General features: G+C 37.8%; 1 protein-coding gene across 2 annotated transcripts in view; it reads right to left on the reverse strand.

The window, feature by feature from the left end:
- Positions 1-7900, reverse strand: part of dtn (transmembrane protein 132C dtn) — a 404875-nt gene extending 396975 nt beyond the window's left edge. For both annotated transcript variants that reach the window (XM_083128325.1, XM_083128324.1), the window contains exon 1: positions 7381-7900. In XM_083128325.1, the coding sequence (XP_082984451.1) occupies positions 7381-7417 (37 nt within the window). In that variant the 5' untranslated portion in view covers positions 7418-7900. The remainder of the gene's footprint in view (positions 1-7380) is intronic.
- Between the last annotated feature and the right edge of the window lie 10520 nt (positions 7901-18420).

Raw genomic sequence — 18420 nt, forward strand, 5'->3', positions numbered from 1 at the left:
AATGCATTATTATTAAATACGTACAAAGGAATTATTTTGTTACTTTTATATGTGTCACATATTATAAAGTAACTAATTCCATTACTAACTTGTTAAAGGTGTTTAAAAATTACGAAATAGTTGAAATAGTTTTCTAATTGTTTTTGTTCAGGTTTTGCTTTCTATTAATGTAAATTAATATCAACTAGATATCATAGTTACATTTGTCTTATATTCTTGTCTTACTTTTATTGTGCGTTATTATTATCAGTGTAGATCTGTTGATTATCTCCTGCAAAACAGAGAGAGAGGGAGAAAGCATTCAAAAGTCACAACCACAGTACATTGTATGACTTTTCGATATTATCCTTAATAAAGTATATTTGAGGTCAAAACTACTTCCTTATATTTTGTTGTTGTAAACACATCCCCTGAAAATTTTAGTGGTGGGGATTATTGAGGCCAAGATTGTTGGTGGGGGGAATCCCCCTCTCCCCCTCAGGATTTCGCACCCTTTTGTATAAAGAGACCTCCGTGCAGAGGAGGAGTGGGTGATCGTCCGGCGCCTGCCGTGCCATGGGAAGTATTTTAAAAAGTCTAATAAACAGAAGCGCCAAAAACAGATGCAAAGAGCTATAAAAATACAACATTCTGCTTTTATCATGCTTTAAATTCTAGTTAACGTTACAATTTGAAACAATACGTCAAGTATTTAGTGTTTTACATAAACCTGATGGTAGCGATCTGATTTAGGATATTCAGGAAGCTAAAAAAAAACACTGGGAGGTTCGAGGACAAAGAGGAGGAACATCAGAAATTTCAGGAAATTGGTGAAATTGTTTTCGAAATATGACCAAGTACTACAATAACACTTCAGGAGCAGGGCCGTATCAAGGTTTGTGGAGGCCCCTGGGCATTTTTTTTTTTTTTGTGGCGGTTACCCATTTTATTATTATTTTTTACTAGGAGATTTATTAGCTCAATATGTTAACCACTAATTTTCAGCAGTTGAAATGGTAGACCTGATTTTAGAATCAGTAGTCATTCAGAATCTAACATATCGCAGACAGGTTTGCAGGGAGAATAGCGCAGGAAAATAAAGTTACAGGACGAAAATTGTAGCGCTATAGCAGCAGCAAAATTCTGCGGATAAATGTCTACAGTATATTATGAAGAGTGAACAAGGTAACTACAATATACGTATAGTAAAAACTACGGGGGTTCTGACGGAAACAGAAAGAAAGTTACGCACCTCGTAGGATTATTTATTACCTTAATCGTATCTGAGAATTGATTGTTTGAATAAGTGTGCCTTATTTCCACACCACAGCCAAATCAATCCATGGTATAAAGTATACTGAGCTTCAGATATCTACAAACAGATAGACTAAGAAATAATGCTTGAAGCTTTCCTGGCGGCGAATATTGAAAAGGTTTTCTCGGGCAATCAGCCAGGTGATTTCCGGAAAGGCTAAGATAGACTAAGATAGACTAAGAGCTGTGCTACAATTGGATCCAGAAGAGTGTAGACATACGACAATATTGAAGTTTGTTTTGACTTTTTTTTAAATACAACTTGTGTAATTTTTCACAAGCATACCCAGCTGGTTAAAAGATATTTTTTTTTGGTGGAGGCCTTTCACAGCTTCCTTTTGGTGGGGGGCCCCGGGGCACTTGCCCCAGTTGCCCATAGGTTAATCCGGTCCTGTTCAGGAGTATACAACAGAATTATATTCATAATTACGAGTATTATCGAAGTTCTGATATTCAAAATCAACTGATACAATTAATGAGCAACAAAGTCAAAATGGCGTATTAAAAAAGATTAAACTAGCCAAGTCCTGAGATTTACCAATTCAACGTTCAGAAGTTCGTAACTACTTTTAAATCCTGGATTATTTTGTAAAGGTCAATAATAATTGGTATAATCTGCTGGAACTGTCTATTTGCTGATTACTTAAGTTTCGCTTTGGAACAAGATTTACAACGCCATATTTGACCTGTGAATTTCAAATTCCATGTTAGTTTCTGTAAATTGTGTACATTTCAAATGGCATAACTTAATACACTACTCTTTTAGTTCCTATCTTGATACGGCTGTAACACATTTCACGCAGGAGTTCATTGCGTTATATCGAACGGGTAGCAACTTGCTGTAAATAACACCTTTTAAACAGTAAACCCAGTTCCAATTAACCTTACTGTGTACAAAGTGGACTTAAAACCAAAGGCGCAACCACGAATTTATGCCTGGGTGAGGGCAAGTACCAGGAAAGAAGTACCACTCATAATAATAATAATAGTAATAATGATAAAAATTAATAATAATAATATTATAACATTATTATTATTGATTTGCTTTATTTTACTTCTATATTTTAGTTCTTGTGCCACTTTTGGCTAATTTGCGAAGATGGGGATGAGTGATGATGGGGATGAGTGATGATATGATGAAATTGATGAATGGACACTCACAAACATCCATGCCCAAGCCGGGATTCGAACCCGGGACCAACATTATTCAACACGTTCAATTTCACATTAATAATGGAAAACAAGCTATTTTTGAAAGACAGAAAATGCTTGATAAATGCTTTCGAAATATAATTCTTTTTTACATTAACATGTATAACTTTCATGCACGATATATGTTTCACATATATGCAACATGGAAATTTAGAACGCATTACAGGGAAGAAAGATATATTGCGAGCGAAGCGAGCAAGAAAATTTTTGGTTCCAATTTTTTTGCAGGCTGTAATCAAAATTGATTTAATAGGGCGCAAATAATTTCAGGAGACGCCATTAGATTCACTCTTTTACAAACTTTTGTGCCTCGCCGATGGTATAGTGGTAAGATCTTCACCTTGTAATGAAGGGGTCCCAGGTTCGATACCCGGTGGAGGTAGCCTACATGGCACAGTGGTTCGGATCCTTATTTAAACTGTAGGTCCAGTCCCGATTAGTCTTTCAGTGCGTAAAGTGGACTTAAAAACAAAAAATCAATCTTACAACTTACTTTCATTTAGATCGTTCGGCACCCAGGGCCGACTCCCACCGCCCCCTTGCTACGGTTCTGAACTTGATAAGACTAAGAGAAAAGGCATCGCGAGCGAAGCGAGAAAGAAAATTTTACGAAAAGTAATTTTCTTTGCGTAAAATTTGAAGTTGCAGGCGGTAATCGTACCTTGCAGGTACACTTGGCCAGCAATGTTTGCCCTCCCCCCTAGAACTCATTTCAGTCCTAGCTTTGGGGGGGGGGGGCAATGCTCCCTCCTCCTGTGGTTGCGCCACTGCTTAAAACACCAACTCAACTAAATAACACATTGTAGTGGTTGGAAATACCGTTTGTTTACATTTCGCGCAGTCACTGGAACGAGCTAAATTGACTGAATTTCTGTATCAATGCAGCATTTTGGAGAGTAATTCTTATTCTACACAATGCTGAAGTACTTAACTGTTCTCTATACGTTAGAAGTGTCACAATAACTTACTAAAAACGATATAAATTACACAAAATTACGGAGTATAGTAAAGCTGCATCACCCGTCCATTTGCCAAGATTGCCAGGTTCTCTATTATCTGTAGAGGAAAACATCGCCTCATCTCTTAGACTCCTTAGAAGTCGTGAGCGAATTCAGCTCCCGGAAAAGCAGAGAAAGCATTTTTAGAGTAAGAGAAATTATTATTTATGATTTTAATAATTAATGTTTATTATCTTTATTATGCCGGACCCCATGGCCGAGTGGTTAGCCGGACCCTGTGGTGGAGTGGTTGGCACATCGCGCTACGACGCCAGGGGTCCCGGGTTCGAATCCCGGCTCGGACGTGGATGTTTGTGATTGTCTGTCCTGAATAGTCCTGAAATTGAGATTGAGTGAAATGATATGAGTAAATGAAGTGTGATGGGGGAATTTTCCGTTTAGGGGCTTTCCTTTAATAATAATAATAATAATAATAATAATAAAAAGTGGTTAGCTCATCGCGCTGCAACGCTAGGGGTCCCGGGTTCGAATCCCGCTCGGGCTTGGATGTTTGTGTTTGTCCGAATAATGAGAACCAATGTGAATGCAGTGAAAATTGACATGTGTGAAAGATTGTGAAAATGTGTGAATGACGGGGGATACTGCCGAAAAAAAAAATTTAAAAAGTGGTTAGCACATCGTACTGCGACGCTAGGGGTCCCGGTTTCTATTCCCGCTCGGGCATGGTTGTTTGTAAATCTCCATTTCATCCTCATCCCATGGAAGGCAATGGCAAACCACCATGGGTTCACCTTGCCCAGCGACCTTCCGGTCAAAAGACCTGTCTTCCGGCAGACAACTCATCATCATCATCATTATTATATAAATTTGATAATATTTTTGCCGACATATGCCGGAAGATTTTGTATTGTTTCACATTGAGATTTCGAATTTAAAGAACTGATTGGGGCCACGCATTCTAATCTGGCTCAGGGCTCCGCGGTATGTTTCTACGCCAATGCCTCCGTAGATTAGCGATTAGAGCAACTCACTGTGAACATCTGGGTCACAAGAACCTCATTTGTTGTTACGTGTATGTACATTCGTTCGGAGTCAGGCAAGTAAAGAGCTACTTGCAAAATGATTGACGTTGGCTAAGCAACCGGTAAGAAAACGTTCAATAAGAAAAGGATTATAATTTAAATTTAGACATTACTTCAGCACCCACAAGAAAACAGCCAATACCGTGGCTGAGTGGTTATCACAGCGCGCTACGACAAATCTATTGCCTACGCTACAGTATATATGCTATGTAAATGGCTGTCTGCATTGTGTTGTAACGTAAACTTTGAAACATTAAATCCATCAGTGTTATAAGAATAAACATGAGAAACCCACCAGCTCTCTTGCAGAAAAAACAACCTGATTTTGCTTTGCAAGTGATTGTGTTGGAACGCCGTTGAAGGGTTTGTAAACCACATGGAACTCGAATCGGACAATTTCATATCCACACTAGATATTTCTTTTACTATCTCGGCATGTAGAGAAATTTGGTGAGAGCGCCTCATGGTCTAGACATTACTAAAACTTAGGCTGCTATAGAACAAATATTTTCCTTCGTCAATACGACAAGGCGCAACACAACTGTTTGGCCTGATTTAGTATGCTAATACAAGAAATGTATTTCAGCACTATGATACTCTTCGTAATGTATTTTAAAAATAAAGTATGCTGATTCGTCTCTACAGCTAATTTCAAGTACCCTGTTAATAATGAGTGACAAATTTTCACTTTGGAAGTTCAAAATTCCCTCATTCTTTTTCAGATAACTAACTGTAATTTTTTTAAGATATAATTTTAATGTTTTTCCACAATAATGCGAATAATGTGCATGTATCTCCTGCAATTTAATTCGCACACTTTGAAATTCATACTGCTAATTTCGACTTGCATTCGACAAAAAATATTCGTTCGCTTTCTTTCCCTATTTCCTTCACAATGGTGTAGAGGTTTATGGACACTCCTTTCGTCATCAAGTCCCGATTGGATTCCCCCGGTTGGGACACATCTCAGTGGTTCAATACAGTATGGATGTTTGTAAGGGGCTATCACATACAATGCTGATCTTGAAATTTCGTTTGGAAGGGAGTGGGGGGGGATCACGAGAACAACCAATCAATATGATAAATGAGTCCAAGAAAGCAGGGTCGGACCAAAGTATATCCTAACAATTTTGCCTACATTATTTTTTTTTACTACATAACTTACCAAATTGATACATGATACTCAATAAGGCCGGACCCTGTGGCACATCGTGCTGCGACGCCAACGGTCCCGGGTTCGAATCCCGCTCGGGCTTGGTTGTTTGTGAATGATCACTCATCAATTTCATCACTCATCCCCATCTTCGCAAATTAGCCAAGAGGCACAAAACGCAAAGAAAACTAAATCAATCAATCCAAGAAAGCCGAAAACAGTAAGGCGCATAATTTTGAACGACCAACAATTATAACTGAAAATTTTTATTTTATTTCATTAATGTTCTGATCACAATTGTTATCGATTGTGAGTTGGAGTTTCAGTACTATCCTTCCCCAAACAATTGTTCAACACACTATATATTTTATTGAAAAAAAAATCCTGGTTACGCATCTGCAGCCACAGACACGTCGTTGTAATGGCTCCATTCACTTCCAAAAGGGATATATTACGCGACTAGATTTGCCAACCGACATGGTCAGCGTAACGTGCTACGAAGCCAGAGGTTCCAGGTTCGAATACTGGGTCATGGCGGATCATTTTTACTGGATTATTGTGGATACGTGTTCTCCTTGCCTTACCCTCCTCCCCGCTATTCGCTGTTACAACTTTTATATTATTTGGCTGGGATTATCATTATTAGAATTTAAAAGAAATGTCTGAAGATACCATGGTTGAATTAAGTGTGCGCCAGTGATTTGTCCACACACCCAACACCCCCTAAAGTTTCCTCAACACCCCTTAGAATTTTTAACAAATGACCAATTTATGGTCATTTTGACCAATTTATGGTCATTTTGGCTCTAAATTTACCATTACACCATCCAAAATTTGGACTTCTACCCCCTCCTCCCCAATGGAAAATTCTGGATAAACCCCTGGTGCCCGCCTTTTACGAAAAAGTTACATTTTGTTGTAATACTTATCAGATGGACTGAGCGTGTTAATTTGAAAGCTGAACATTATCAAAAGTTGCTTACACGTTCTGACAGAAGGGGGGAGAGTAATTTTTTCGGGGTACAAGTCTACTAGGACGTGGGGGACATAGATGCAAAACTCAGTGTTTTTAAAAAAAATCAATTTTAGGGCTTCATAATAAATTTGTTTTCCCAATAATTCCCGAAAAAAAGTATACACAAAGACGAATCTGAGGGAAAAGAAAATCGGATCATAGAAGTCAGTAAACCGAGTTGATCACTACACTCTATTTTGTGTAATCTAATTTATTCCTTTTTGTCCTCATTGTTGTTAAGAAACTGCCGTGAAGAATCTACGAACTGTGAAACCATGAATATCTAAATTAAGACTATATTTCCCTACCGAAGTAACTTTAGGAAAAAACGAAAATTTCTCTCGTCCCTCTTATTTCTGACGTATTTTAGTTAAAAAGAAGAGGAGTGTTCAAATTATTATTTTAACAAACGAGAAATTTAGTTCAATCAATTTTATGACAATTTTAATTAAATGATGCGTGTCGGTAGCGATTCTAAGAACGAAATGTGTGCTTAGAAAATTGGGATATTTTCGCGTCTCGATTGCAATCGCTAAAAAAACGAATGTCCCAATTAAATCGAGGCATCCAACTTGTTTCGATAAAAGTATACAGGTGGAATGAACAACTATACCATCAACAAAAAGAACATGACTGGGTTGTTTTAATACATTACAGACAACTTACCTGCGATAACTAAGACCAGCAAGAGCCATAAATCCATCAAGATCTTCTACAACAGCTACGCCTTTCGTCTTTCACTAAAAAATCCTCGGTTGTGATCCCTTGCCCCTTTATTTTCCTTGCTTTATTCGTTCAGATTTTACACCGGCACCGCGGTGAATGCACCGCCATCGTGTGATGCATTTTTACTGTGTACGTGATTATATCGTGTGCACTGAAGTCACTGCAAAATCCGTCCGCAACGATGTCAATGCACACAGAATTGGAGTACAGGAATCCTGTTCTGAACGAGGAACCACACGCTGAATGATTTCGACTGCCTGTGGTTCCAGCAGTCACATCGAACCACGGAACCAAAATACTAGCACTCGCAAGTTACTGTTTTATCAAAAATGGCACTGTTCACTCACCAGACTCCGGTGGGTTAACCCCAAAACGCAACAAAAGCCCCTCGTCTCGTAGTCACCACAACACTTCGACCAGTCCGCGGTATTGACTTTCTGCTGGAGCTAGTTTCGTTGCACCCCACACTGGCGACCACTTTACCACCAACTGTGCTTATATTCCTCCGCGCGGGAACTAGTTTTAACGCCGGGCAGTGTTTCCAACTGCCGTAACGTTTACCCAGATTGAAGATTTTTTTTTAAAATCCTCTCCCTCGCCAGATGAGGGGCGCAAGGACAGTGGCGAGCCTGGGAATATTTTGTGAAGGACGTAGTTTCCTCTTCATGAAGGTTTCGTGTTAGTTTTAATCGTTTTCTTAAGTGTGAAAGTTGCATTGATTTGGTGGTTTAACTCAACTTTATGCACAGTAAGGCTAATCGGGACTGAACCTACAGTTTACAGTGAAATCCGCACCACTATGTGCCTCCACCGGGTATCGAACCCGGGAGCCCTTGATTACAAGGCGACGACGCTACCACTGCTCCATCGGGGAGGCCCGTGTGAAAGTTGAATACGGGAAACTTGCAATTTACACTATCTCGTCAATTCGCGACCACAATGTAAAAAGGTTCTATCTACCAAGTCGTAATATTATCAGGAGAGCTAGTTAAAGATTTGACTATGTGCACAGGGAAAACTAATTATTCCAACAAGTTGTGCCCCTGGCATTTGTATAGTGATCCCTCGCTCTCTAATATATACAGGAAAATTAATGAAAAAATATTATTAATGTTCAGGTATTGCAACGACGAATTTGTAGTTAGAACTCCAAAAGTAACGTTTCAGATGAGAGTGAAAAGGTTATCCCTTAAATATTCAAACTTTTTGCAAAAAAGAAAGGTGAGAAATTAGTTATATTCTAGTTATTCTATATTCTGCATGAACTATGTGCATGTTAAAGTAAATAAGATATAAAAGGTGCTCCAGAGTACAAAATAATACAAATTGTTTCATCCAATACTATAAATCAATTAGTAAGAGTGTGAAGATTGGATTTTGAAATAATGTTTAATAGAAAGTATTGACATGTGAGTCAGTTGAAAAAAGTAACCATGTAAATAGTGTTGCAGTATATAATCCCAGTGGAAACACAAAATGTCCATTTTAACATAACATGCTACTGCATATCCTTCTGATAAGAAAATGAAAAGTTTGTACTCATTGAGAGTAGATATCGCTTATTGACAACAAGACAGTAAACAAATGGGGAAAAAAAGTATCTTATATGTTTCTCTTCAGCACCGTAGCAATGTATCGTTGGTTGGAGTTTCCAATAGATGGATACATAGGAGATGAACGTTGTGCCTTTTGTCTGTAGTCACAAAGACCGGAAACAAAGCAGATAGGACTTTTTTTACCCCGTTGATTTCTTTGAAACTAATATACTTCGAAGCATGATCTTTACGTACAAGGAATGTAAACCAATGGTCTGCTTAAAGTCACAAACTCATTTTCGCACAAAAGAGAACCTTTTTACTTTAAGGTCGCGAATAATTGACTGCTTATTGATATTTTTAGATGTCTAAGGGAGATTTCACACCGAAGCGACAAGCGGCACATGTCGCTTGGGAACGAGTCAATCATCACTAACGTTTTACACGGTAGTGGCATGACAGACCACACAAGCCTGCGTTCGAATTGTGAGATTCACAAGCGACACGTGTCGCCTCGCTTCGGTTTGAAATCTCACAAAGAGAGCAATCAGACCGAAGCGACAGGTGACGCAGGCCTCTTCAGTCTATAAGAAAGCATTCACCACGCATGCGTGACCAAAAGACCGAGGCGACAGGATGCACGCAATTAAGAAAATGACCCACTTCGAGTGACACGAGCAGCACGATATATACGTATCACGCATCTGACAGGGCTCTAAATGGAAATGTTTACAAAACGGGACGCTTTATGTTCGTTAAGATGGTTCTGTCTTTATTATTTTATATATTTTTTTTGTCTATGATTACTGCAATAACAAGATTAACGACTAATGGCATGGCGTTCTGTATAACAATTAATAATAGTTAATATTAAAATATTTACATCAGAAATATAAAGAGTATGCCGCATGAACGATTAAACTTGAGTATTTTCTAAGATAGTCAATCCACTTTGGAAGTATGAAAGACCAAAGTAAAGAAAGAAGAATAACCATAATAAGAGAACCGGAATTTGTATAAAGATCTTGTGAAGGAGGATAACCTTGTCAGAACAATCGAATACGCATGACATGACAAATAATAGCAATTAGCAATTGACAAATAAAAAGTAGCTGACAAACGAGAACCACAAAAAGATGAAGGTGACATAGACGCCATCATATTCTGCGAAACCTCCTCGCCCACAGGGAGGCGCCCTATTTGGGGGGGGGGGGTGTTCCCTTCAAATAATATAAAATTCAACCTTTTTATATTTTTCCAAAATATATGTAAAATTTTTACACCTTAAATGCACCATATTAATTCATTAGATGAAGAAAATAAAGTGTTTAAGGGTATTATCGAAGACGGCGGGGGGGGGGGATATCCAACACACATAATATTAGGCCTTAATTGACACGTGCATTCTAGGGGGGATTCTGAATGAATTAAAAGTTGGGGTGGACAGTATCCAACTCTAGGTCGTTGATTATGGCGGGTATTTTAGTTAGAGGGGATTGAGCATTAAATTGAGGGGGTATCCAATTCTTGTGTATTAGTATTGTCTTAGACTGTTGCGGAAATTCTGGTGTGGAGACTGAGAATTATTTTTTTTTGGAGGAGGCAATATCCACTCCTCAATATCAACAGTAAATCTAAAATTGGCATGGAAATTTTGGTGGTAGGATTGAGTATTAAATTTAAAGGGGGAGATAGGAAGCTCTTGATAAAGTGTTAAATCTTAGATTGTGAAGGGATTTCTGTAGTGGAGAGATAGTTCTAACATTAAATTTTGTAGACTGTATTTAAAGATATGTTATCCATACATTTTCGACCCCGACCGTGCGAAAAGAGAAGCTGGAAAAGATTAAATATCTCGAGATCCTAAGAAAGTATTGACACCCCATTAAATTAATATTCTTGAAAGCCTGCAAAGAAATGGATGTAAAAATTTTCTTGCTCGCTTCGCTCGCAATCATGTATTCCTAGGATGCGTGTTTGGCGCTTTAATGAGGTGAATGTGAAGCGATATTCTCGATTATGATAAACGATTTTAGGGATGGCCTTGAGTAATGGGCACTTCTGTTTAGGGAGGAAGGGCAGATCAAATATAGTGTTCAGTAAAGCTAAGGAAAAAGTTACTTTCAGTAGACACGCTGTCGTAATTAAATACTTTGTGTAGATTACGATATGGTTTGAGGGAGCAAATAATATGATTTAGGGGGAACACATGACATGATTGGGGGGGGGGGGGATGGGCACCCCTGGTAACAACACATCTCCACGTAGAGGGCAAGCTTATATGAATGCTATAACATGTAATATTAAAGAGTATTAACAATTTAGTTCACACTGAAAATGAAAATATAGTGAAATACCTAAAAAATTCAAACGAACCGGAATGGTTTGTCGCCATTTATGGCGAGACGGATCTGGAAGGTTCTAGATATTCACCAACCAGTCCATTCTGGTCTGAAGCTGTCACCTTGCTCAAAACTGGCCACGTATTCTCCTTGATCTCTTCCCAATAACTATATTGCCTTTGTATTGTTCACATACCAGGATCTTCCCGATGACGTGGGGTCAATGTCGTCACCTTGTGTGGCGGAATGGTTGGCATTGCGCACTACAACGCCATGGATACAGGGTTCGAATCTCGGCCTAGACATGGATTGTTCTTCAATCAATTTCATAATTCATCTGAATCTTCACGATTAGCCAAAAGTGGCAGAAAAGCAAAATAAAATAACTAACTCACTCTCTAGCTTCGTAAACCCGAAAGCTCATGGCTGCAGTAACACAGGCCTTCCATCTGTCCCTATCCTGAGCAAGATTTATATACTCTTTTCCATCCGTACCGATTTCATTTAGGTCCATCTCAACGTTGTCCCTCCATCTTCGTCTTGGCCTTCCTACAGGTCTCTTACCATCAGGTTTCCCAAAAAGAATCCTGTAAACTCCTCTTTCCTCTCCCATTCGTGCCACATGGCCTGCCCACCTAAGTCTTCTTGATTTAATTATTCTAATAATATCTAGACATGAATACAAATTATGTAATTGTAAATTATGTAACCTTCTCCACTCACCTGTCTCCTCATCCCTTTTAGGTCCAAATATTTTCCTAAGGATCTTACTTTCAAATACTCTCAATTTATGTTCCTCTTTCAATGTAAGGGACCAAGTTTCACACGCATATAATACTACAGGCAAAATTACGGTTTTGTATATTTTAACTTTTAGTTTCTTAGATATTAAACGAGAAGACAAAGGTTTATGAAGAGAAAAGTAACATGCATTTCCTCAATTAAGCCTACTTTTTATTTCCTCTTTAATATCATTTTCATTTGTTAATATTACTTCTAAGTACTTGAATTTGGAAACTGGTTCAAACGAGTTGTTATCAATAATTAGATTTTGATTATTACCTAACACTTCGTCTCGGCCTGTAAGCATATATTTAGATTTCTCTTTGTTAACTTCCAAACTTATCTCTTTAGCAGTTTTGAAAAATATTTTAGCATTATTCTTAATTGTATTTACATCATCCCCCACTAAGTCTACATCATTTGCATATGCTAATAACTGAGTCACACCATTTAATTTTAGTCCTTCTTTAGTTTCTTTTACCTTTCTAACAGCATATTGTAAGGCAAAATTAAAGAGCAATGGAGATAATGCATCTCCTTGTTTTAACCCATCATGATCGTAAATTTGTCAGACACATTAATACCCACACGAATTTTACTTTCTGTTTCACTGGTGCAAACTTTTATCATATTAAAAAGATTCTTTGGTATTCCAAACTCGACCAAACTCTCTTTTGACCAAATCATATGCATTTTTGAAATCAATGAATAGCTGATGGACATTTTGATTATGTTCCCACTTTTTCTCAAGTGTCTGTCTGATGTGAAAAATTTGATCAAATACAGATCAAAATAAAGTAGACCAAATCAAATCAAATCGTTACATTGTGTTCAAATACTATGATGTAACTTGAATGTTTATGTTATGTATTTTGTCTACATCTTTTCTTTTTTTTAAATTTATTTTTTATTCATTTTATTTTATTTTTATGTTGTTGTCTTTTCACAATTTTTGTATCAGTTTATTCATACATTTATTACATATACTTTATAAATAGATTTTGTAACTAAATCATACAGTTTATTGTACACTGTATTGATACTGTAATAACATTATGTATAAGAAATGTAAATGTAAATTTAAATGTAATCGATGACACGGGTTAAGTGGCAGAACAGCCTCAGGATGAACCTCGCCCACGCAAATAAAGAATTTGAATTTGAATACCTTGCAATCAAGATCCTGGTGAATCCACATAGCAGTTCGGATCCAATTTTAAACTGTATGTCCAGTCCCGATTAGCCTATATTGGCGTAAAGTGCACTTAAAACAAAAACATAGATTGTTCATGTGTCGATTAAGTCCTCAAACTGAAATCAAGGGAAACTCGAAAAGACATTTCTTCTCGTAAGATCTGAAAATGTTGTGTTCACGTAGGCACATACGACTCAACTATCTAAGTAATCTGTTCTTTATTTTACACCTTTTAACACATCCGGCGTCTAATTTGAAAATCATAGGGAAACGTGCGAGGGCATCGGCTCTCTCCCGAACACGAAAGTTTGTGCAATGAAATGTACTTTGAATTTGAAGTGTAGCCAACTACCACGTACAATAACCAAATCTTCGTTTCTGCACGTGCGAGTGTTTCATATTTAACAGCCCGTTGAATTACAACAATGGAGTGTATCGCATTGGCGCACTTGATGTTTCAAGTATAGCTCCAACTTTTTAAACTCGGCCTCTGTAAGTTAGTGGTTAGCGTTACGACCTCTATGCAAAGTTATGGATGTATGTGCCACTATATATTATATCGGTTCACATTTCATCCTCATCGTCACGATTAATGATAAGCGACGTAAAATTACCGAGATAGGAAGAAGTCAAAACTCTCGAGACCGAATATTTCAATTCAGACACAAATTAAGCTACCTAGTTGGCAACACTTGTATAGACAGAAGGCAACAACAGATAATGTAAGCAACACCGAAAGAACCCGTGCACAAACTGCGTAACACAGAAATGAGCAGAGCTTTAAAACACCGTTAAATTGTTACATTTGAAATGTAAGTTATGTTCGTGTGATGGGAATAGCTCGTGAAAACCATGCATGGCACAGGCGCGTGTTGAACTTCGTGAATAAGGCAAGAGATTGTGTACACATGCAGCGCCGCCAAGCGGCAATTCCGGTGAACTATGTGACCGGTCCGGTGTGGCGGAAGGATTTCGTACCAGTAGCAGACGACAACAGGTAAAGCTGAAGGTATCATGGTTGCCAGATACGAATCGTTCGTGTTCGCCAAACTACAGGGTTACAATCTAACATTTCAGGATTGAACCATGCGCGCAGTAAAGTTAGGACGGAACGGTTTTAAACTAACATTAAAGCGCCATAACATAAAAGTAACTGTCGATCAATAGCAGGGTTGGGTGAGAGCTTTTAAATAAAGTGTCGTGTGGAACAGATAATACGAGTGGTAATTTCAAAATTATAGATGGGATAATTATGAGCTCAATCCAGTGTTACATTTTGGGAAGAGGTTTGGAGGGCTGTATCGCAAGCATGGTCATACCACACTCATATATGGCAGTTCTGGAAAGGGCCAGATTTAGGCCCGGGCCTAGGGGGCCGAATTTTTCTTTTTCAATTTCATTGACCATTAATTTGGATAAATCATACAAGTGGTATGCTTCTACAATTGCCTCTGCATCAAATACAAATACTTATAATAATCATAATCTTTATTTATTCCTTGACCCTTTTTCCATATATGATGTTACAAAATTGTTACTACAAATTGTTTCAGAATGATCAGTACATATAACAAAGGTTTTCCTGTTTACTACATTCTGGATCTTGCAATTACAGATGTGAGAAATTTAAAAAGCGTTCCATACTTTTACGACAAAAAATATTGATATGGCTTTTCGACTTTTTTAAAAGAAAAATTGTAACATCAGAAAATAAGATATCTGTGTGTTCTTGTCCGTGCAAATGTACTGAACGTGCCAAAGTATGTTCTAGGTCCACTTTCAGACACAGATAAGTTAATCGGGACTGGGCCTACAGTTTAAAGTGCAATCCGAACCACCATGTGTCTCCACCGGGTATCGAAACCGTACTGAATGTGTACAAGAGTTTCCAATGAGCAAGGACAGGGGAAACATTGTCATCTGTTTTGACTGAAAATTTTGATTGGTAAATGGTATTCATAAATCGTTATATGAAGTAGATTATTGGTTGCTAGGCATACTCTAGAAACAAGGAAAGAAAGATGCATTAGTTCTAACTGTGACGCAAGATAATTTAGTTATACAATTTCTCTATGCAAAAAATGTCTGGTAATGTATTACATAAGAATCTACAGTATCACACCTAAAATTATGGGAGACTACATTTTTACAATAGTCTAGAAGCGAAGGCATTGGAAATCCAACCTTGGTTCTGGGAATTTCGTATAGTCATTTTTGAACCACTGCACGGGGGAGGGGGGGGGGGCACGTTTAATTTACACTCATATTTTACATGTAATATTTACGGTAAAAGTTCATTTATAATTTTTTCCGTCCCTGGAGGGGAGGAGAGAGATTGAAGGGGGAGGGATGCACAGATATCCGGTCTTTTTCTGATGTGTCACAGACGTTGACGGTTGCTGGAAGAAGTGCTGTGTTGTCGAGGGGACGTTATCTTTTTAATGTTCATTAGAAGGGAGTAATAACACATTTTTCACTCCATTTTCTAGCCGAACTGAAGGGTCCACATCTAATATGTTCTGAGCATACAATAGCCTTCTCTTAAGTCGTGTAATGTTAAGTAGGTCTACAGATTTTTCTCAGCCCACAAACTGCTGCTTAGTACAGTGGGATCCATGAGTATTACCGTGCAAATTGTCCATCACCGTGTTCGTGCATTTTCTTGACCCAATAAGAGCTTCAAGCATTAAAAGAGAACTCAAGCAAGCTGTTGACAACTTCTGCACCAGCATACATAAAAATCCATCGCTTAAAATACATAGGATGTAAGAGAAAATTGAATGAAAATAGTTATGAACAATTTGCACGGTAATACTCATGGATCCCACTGTACATGACAATAGAGGAAAATATTCATCCTGCATCCCTTGTTTGCAACAGATATATATTCATCAAAATTTAACTTCTTCACGAAGCAAGAAGACACATATGAGCTTCAGTATTGCAAAATTGGAGGTGCGTAAGTATTTGTTATAAGTTGACTAAAACGAACTAATGTCTTGATAAGTTTAAAGCAAAGAGTTTATGAGACGTGAAATTTACATCATTCTCACGTGTAAGCCTTGCACCATAAGACAAGAGTTGAGACCCGGTTATTTATACGTATAAGAGATAACAATGCTAGTTCAGCTTGAATATTGGGTCTCTATTTGTATTGCATAACAAAAAACGACTAATACACGACTTGTAAAATGCTATAACAGATTCGTAAAAAAATAATGATAAAAAGAAACACTAGAGATCAACAGTAGTACAGCAAAGCGTTGAGAATTTTTTGTGAAGAACCAACCACATTTATACGAAAATGTACACATTTCCTGTTTATATCTCAATGTAGTCATGTACTGTCCCCCCACCCCAAAAAAGAATCAAAAAGTGTTATTTATATACTGAAGGTGTGGGTGCACGGCGAAGCTTGAGGGCTACGACCTCGGGCCTCCGTCTACAAAAGGGTTTCTGCTGGGATGAATTGATTTGAAAAAATGGTCTCAGGATGTTGAAAAAGGCGTTTTTTATCATGTAAAGTATTTAAAAAAAAAATGTACTAACCAATTCACACAACTTGGCCTAAAACTTATGACTGAAATTGTATATAGATGTTTTTAGTCGCGGGGTTCCACATGTATAAATCCGGACCTCGGTGGGTGACTAACGACTATTTTCTTTCATATACAAGGGGTAGGTCTAGTCAAATGAAAACCTTAATTTTCTTTCATGTTTTTTACCTAGTAGATTTCTACATGTAAAGTTGCACAAGTTTGCTGCGTTTGAGCATAGACCCCATTGCTGATCTACATATACATATTCTGAAATCTGAGTTGATGCCTCTATACTTCAGGAAGAAGAATATTTGGAATGTATGTGTAGTCACCGCGAAGGTCTCTCCACCCATCTGCGTGCGGTCTGAGGCCATTGTTGAACTTCCTCCTATTTTTATAAACTTGCTGGCGTGGTAAGCATGCATAGATACATTGAATTTTCATTTGCTATAGAGCGTCTACAAGTTTTAGGCTTCCAGAGGCAAGAAACTACTGCTCTTCGCTTGTGCAAGTGTATGCAAGAGGTACCATCTTTAAAATGACAAAAGTAGTGTTGTAAAGCTCACTTGATCAGTGTTTCAGCCTTGATGTCGTTTCGTAAATAACAATCGTTAGAGTTAGATTATTTCCGTAACATCTTTGGCTGTTATGCGTTTGAAGCTTCGGAACGAGTCACAACTCTCGAAGCAGCCAATTAACCCAGCGAGCCGCTGACGTCATCTCAACCCAGAACCTATCGCTAAGCCCCTGCTCAGGTTCTACACGCCCACTAGGCTCGCTAGACAGACTCGCGCAGTCCGCTGGAGATGTTCCGAAAGTAATTCGACTCTACCTCATGTAAATTTAAGCTGTTTACAGTCTGTCCTGTAACTTTTGTCGGATTTTTTTAGGTGTTCATTTGACTCTCTTTCGCATGCATGTTCGCTAACTTTGGGCGTGCGACAAACCCTTTCGAACCTCAAAATTCTTGAAGAGGTTTTCGGAAAGTATCTTCTTAAAATAACTTAGCTAAGTAAACGAGTTGAGCTTACACTTACTCGTCTTAAAAGGTAACTTACTTGCAGTTACTGGTGCTTGAAAATTAACTTTTGCAATAATTATATTCATTTATTGAGGAAACTTCCGATACACCACAAATGGCCATTTGACGCTGAAATCGTCAACATGAAAAGACCAAATTAAAAATTACAACTGGCATAAAAAATATTAACAAAAGTAAGTCAAAGATGGCAGTCTTTGATATAATTTAGGAGCATTTGTTCTCATGGAATATCGAAAGGCACACTCTGAGGAAAATATATGAACACCTGATGGGAGTTCATTATGTTGGGTGGGAAGTCTGTACAAGAAGGATCTTTTTTTGATTCTTAGTTAAAGAAATATATGAAAATTTACTTATGTCTTATTTATATTAATACATCAATGGAATAAAGGCGTCAGCTTTACTTGAAAGGTAGTTCATTTTATTTTCTTCCTTGCCTATGGAGATTGCACTAAAATCTTTCCACTTTATCATCTAGAGAAAACAAACACATTGCCAAATTTAGCATTTCTCCCACATTACAAATTTTCAAGTCAGCAATTTA

The sequence above is a fragment of the Lepisma saccharinum genome, chromosome 9, assembly GCF_977018435.1.
Source record: "Lepisma saccharinum chromosome 9, izLepSacc3.1, whole genome shotgun sequence".
Lineage (NCBI taxonomy): Eukaryota > Metazoa > Arthropoda > Insecta > Zygentoma > Lepismatidae > Lepisma > Lepisma saccharinum.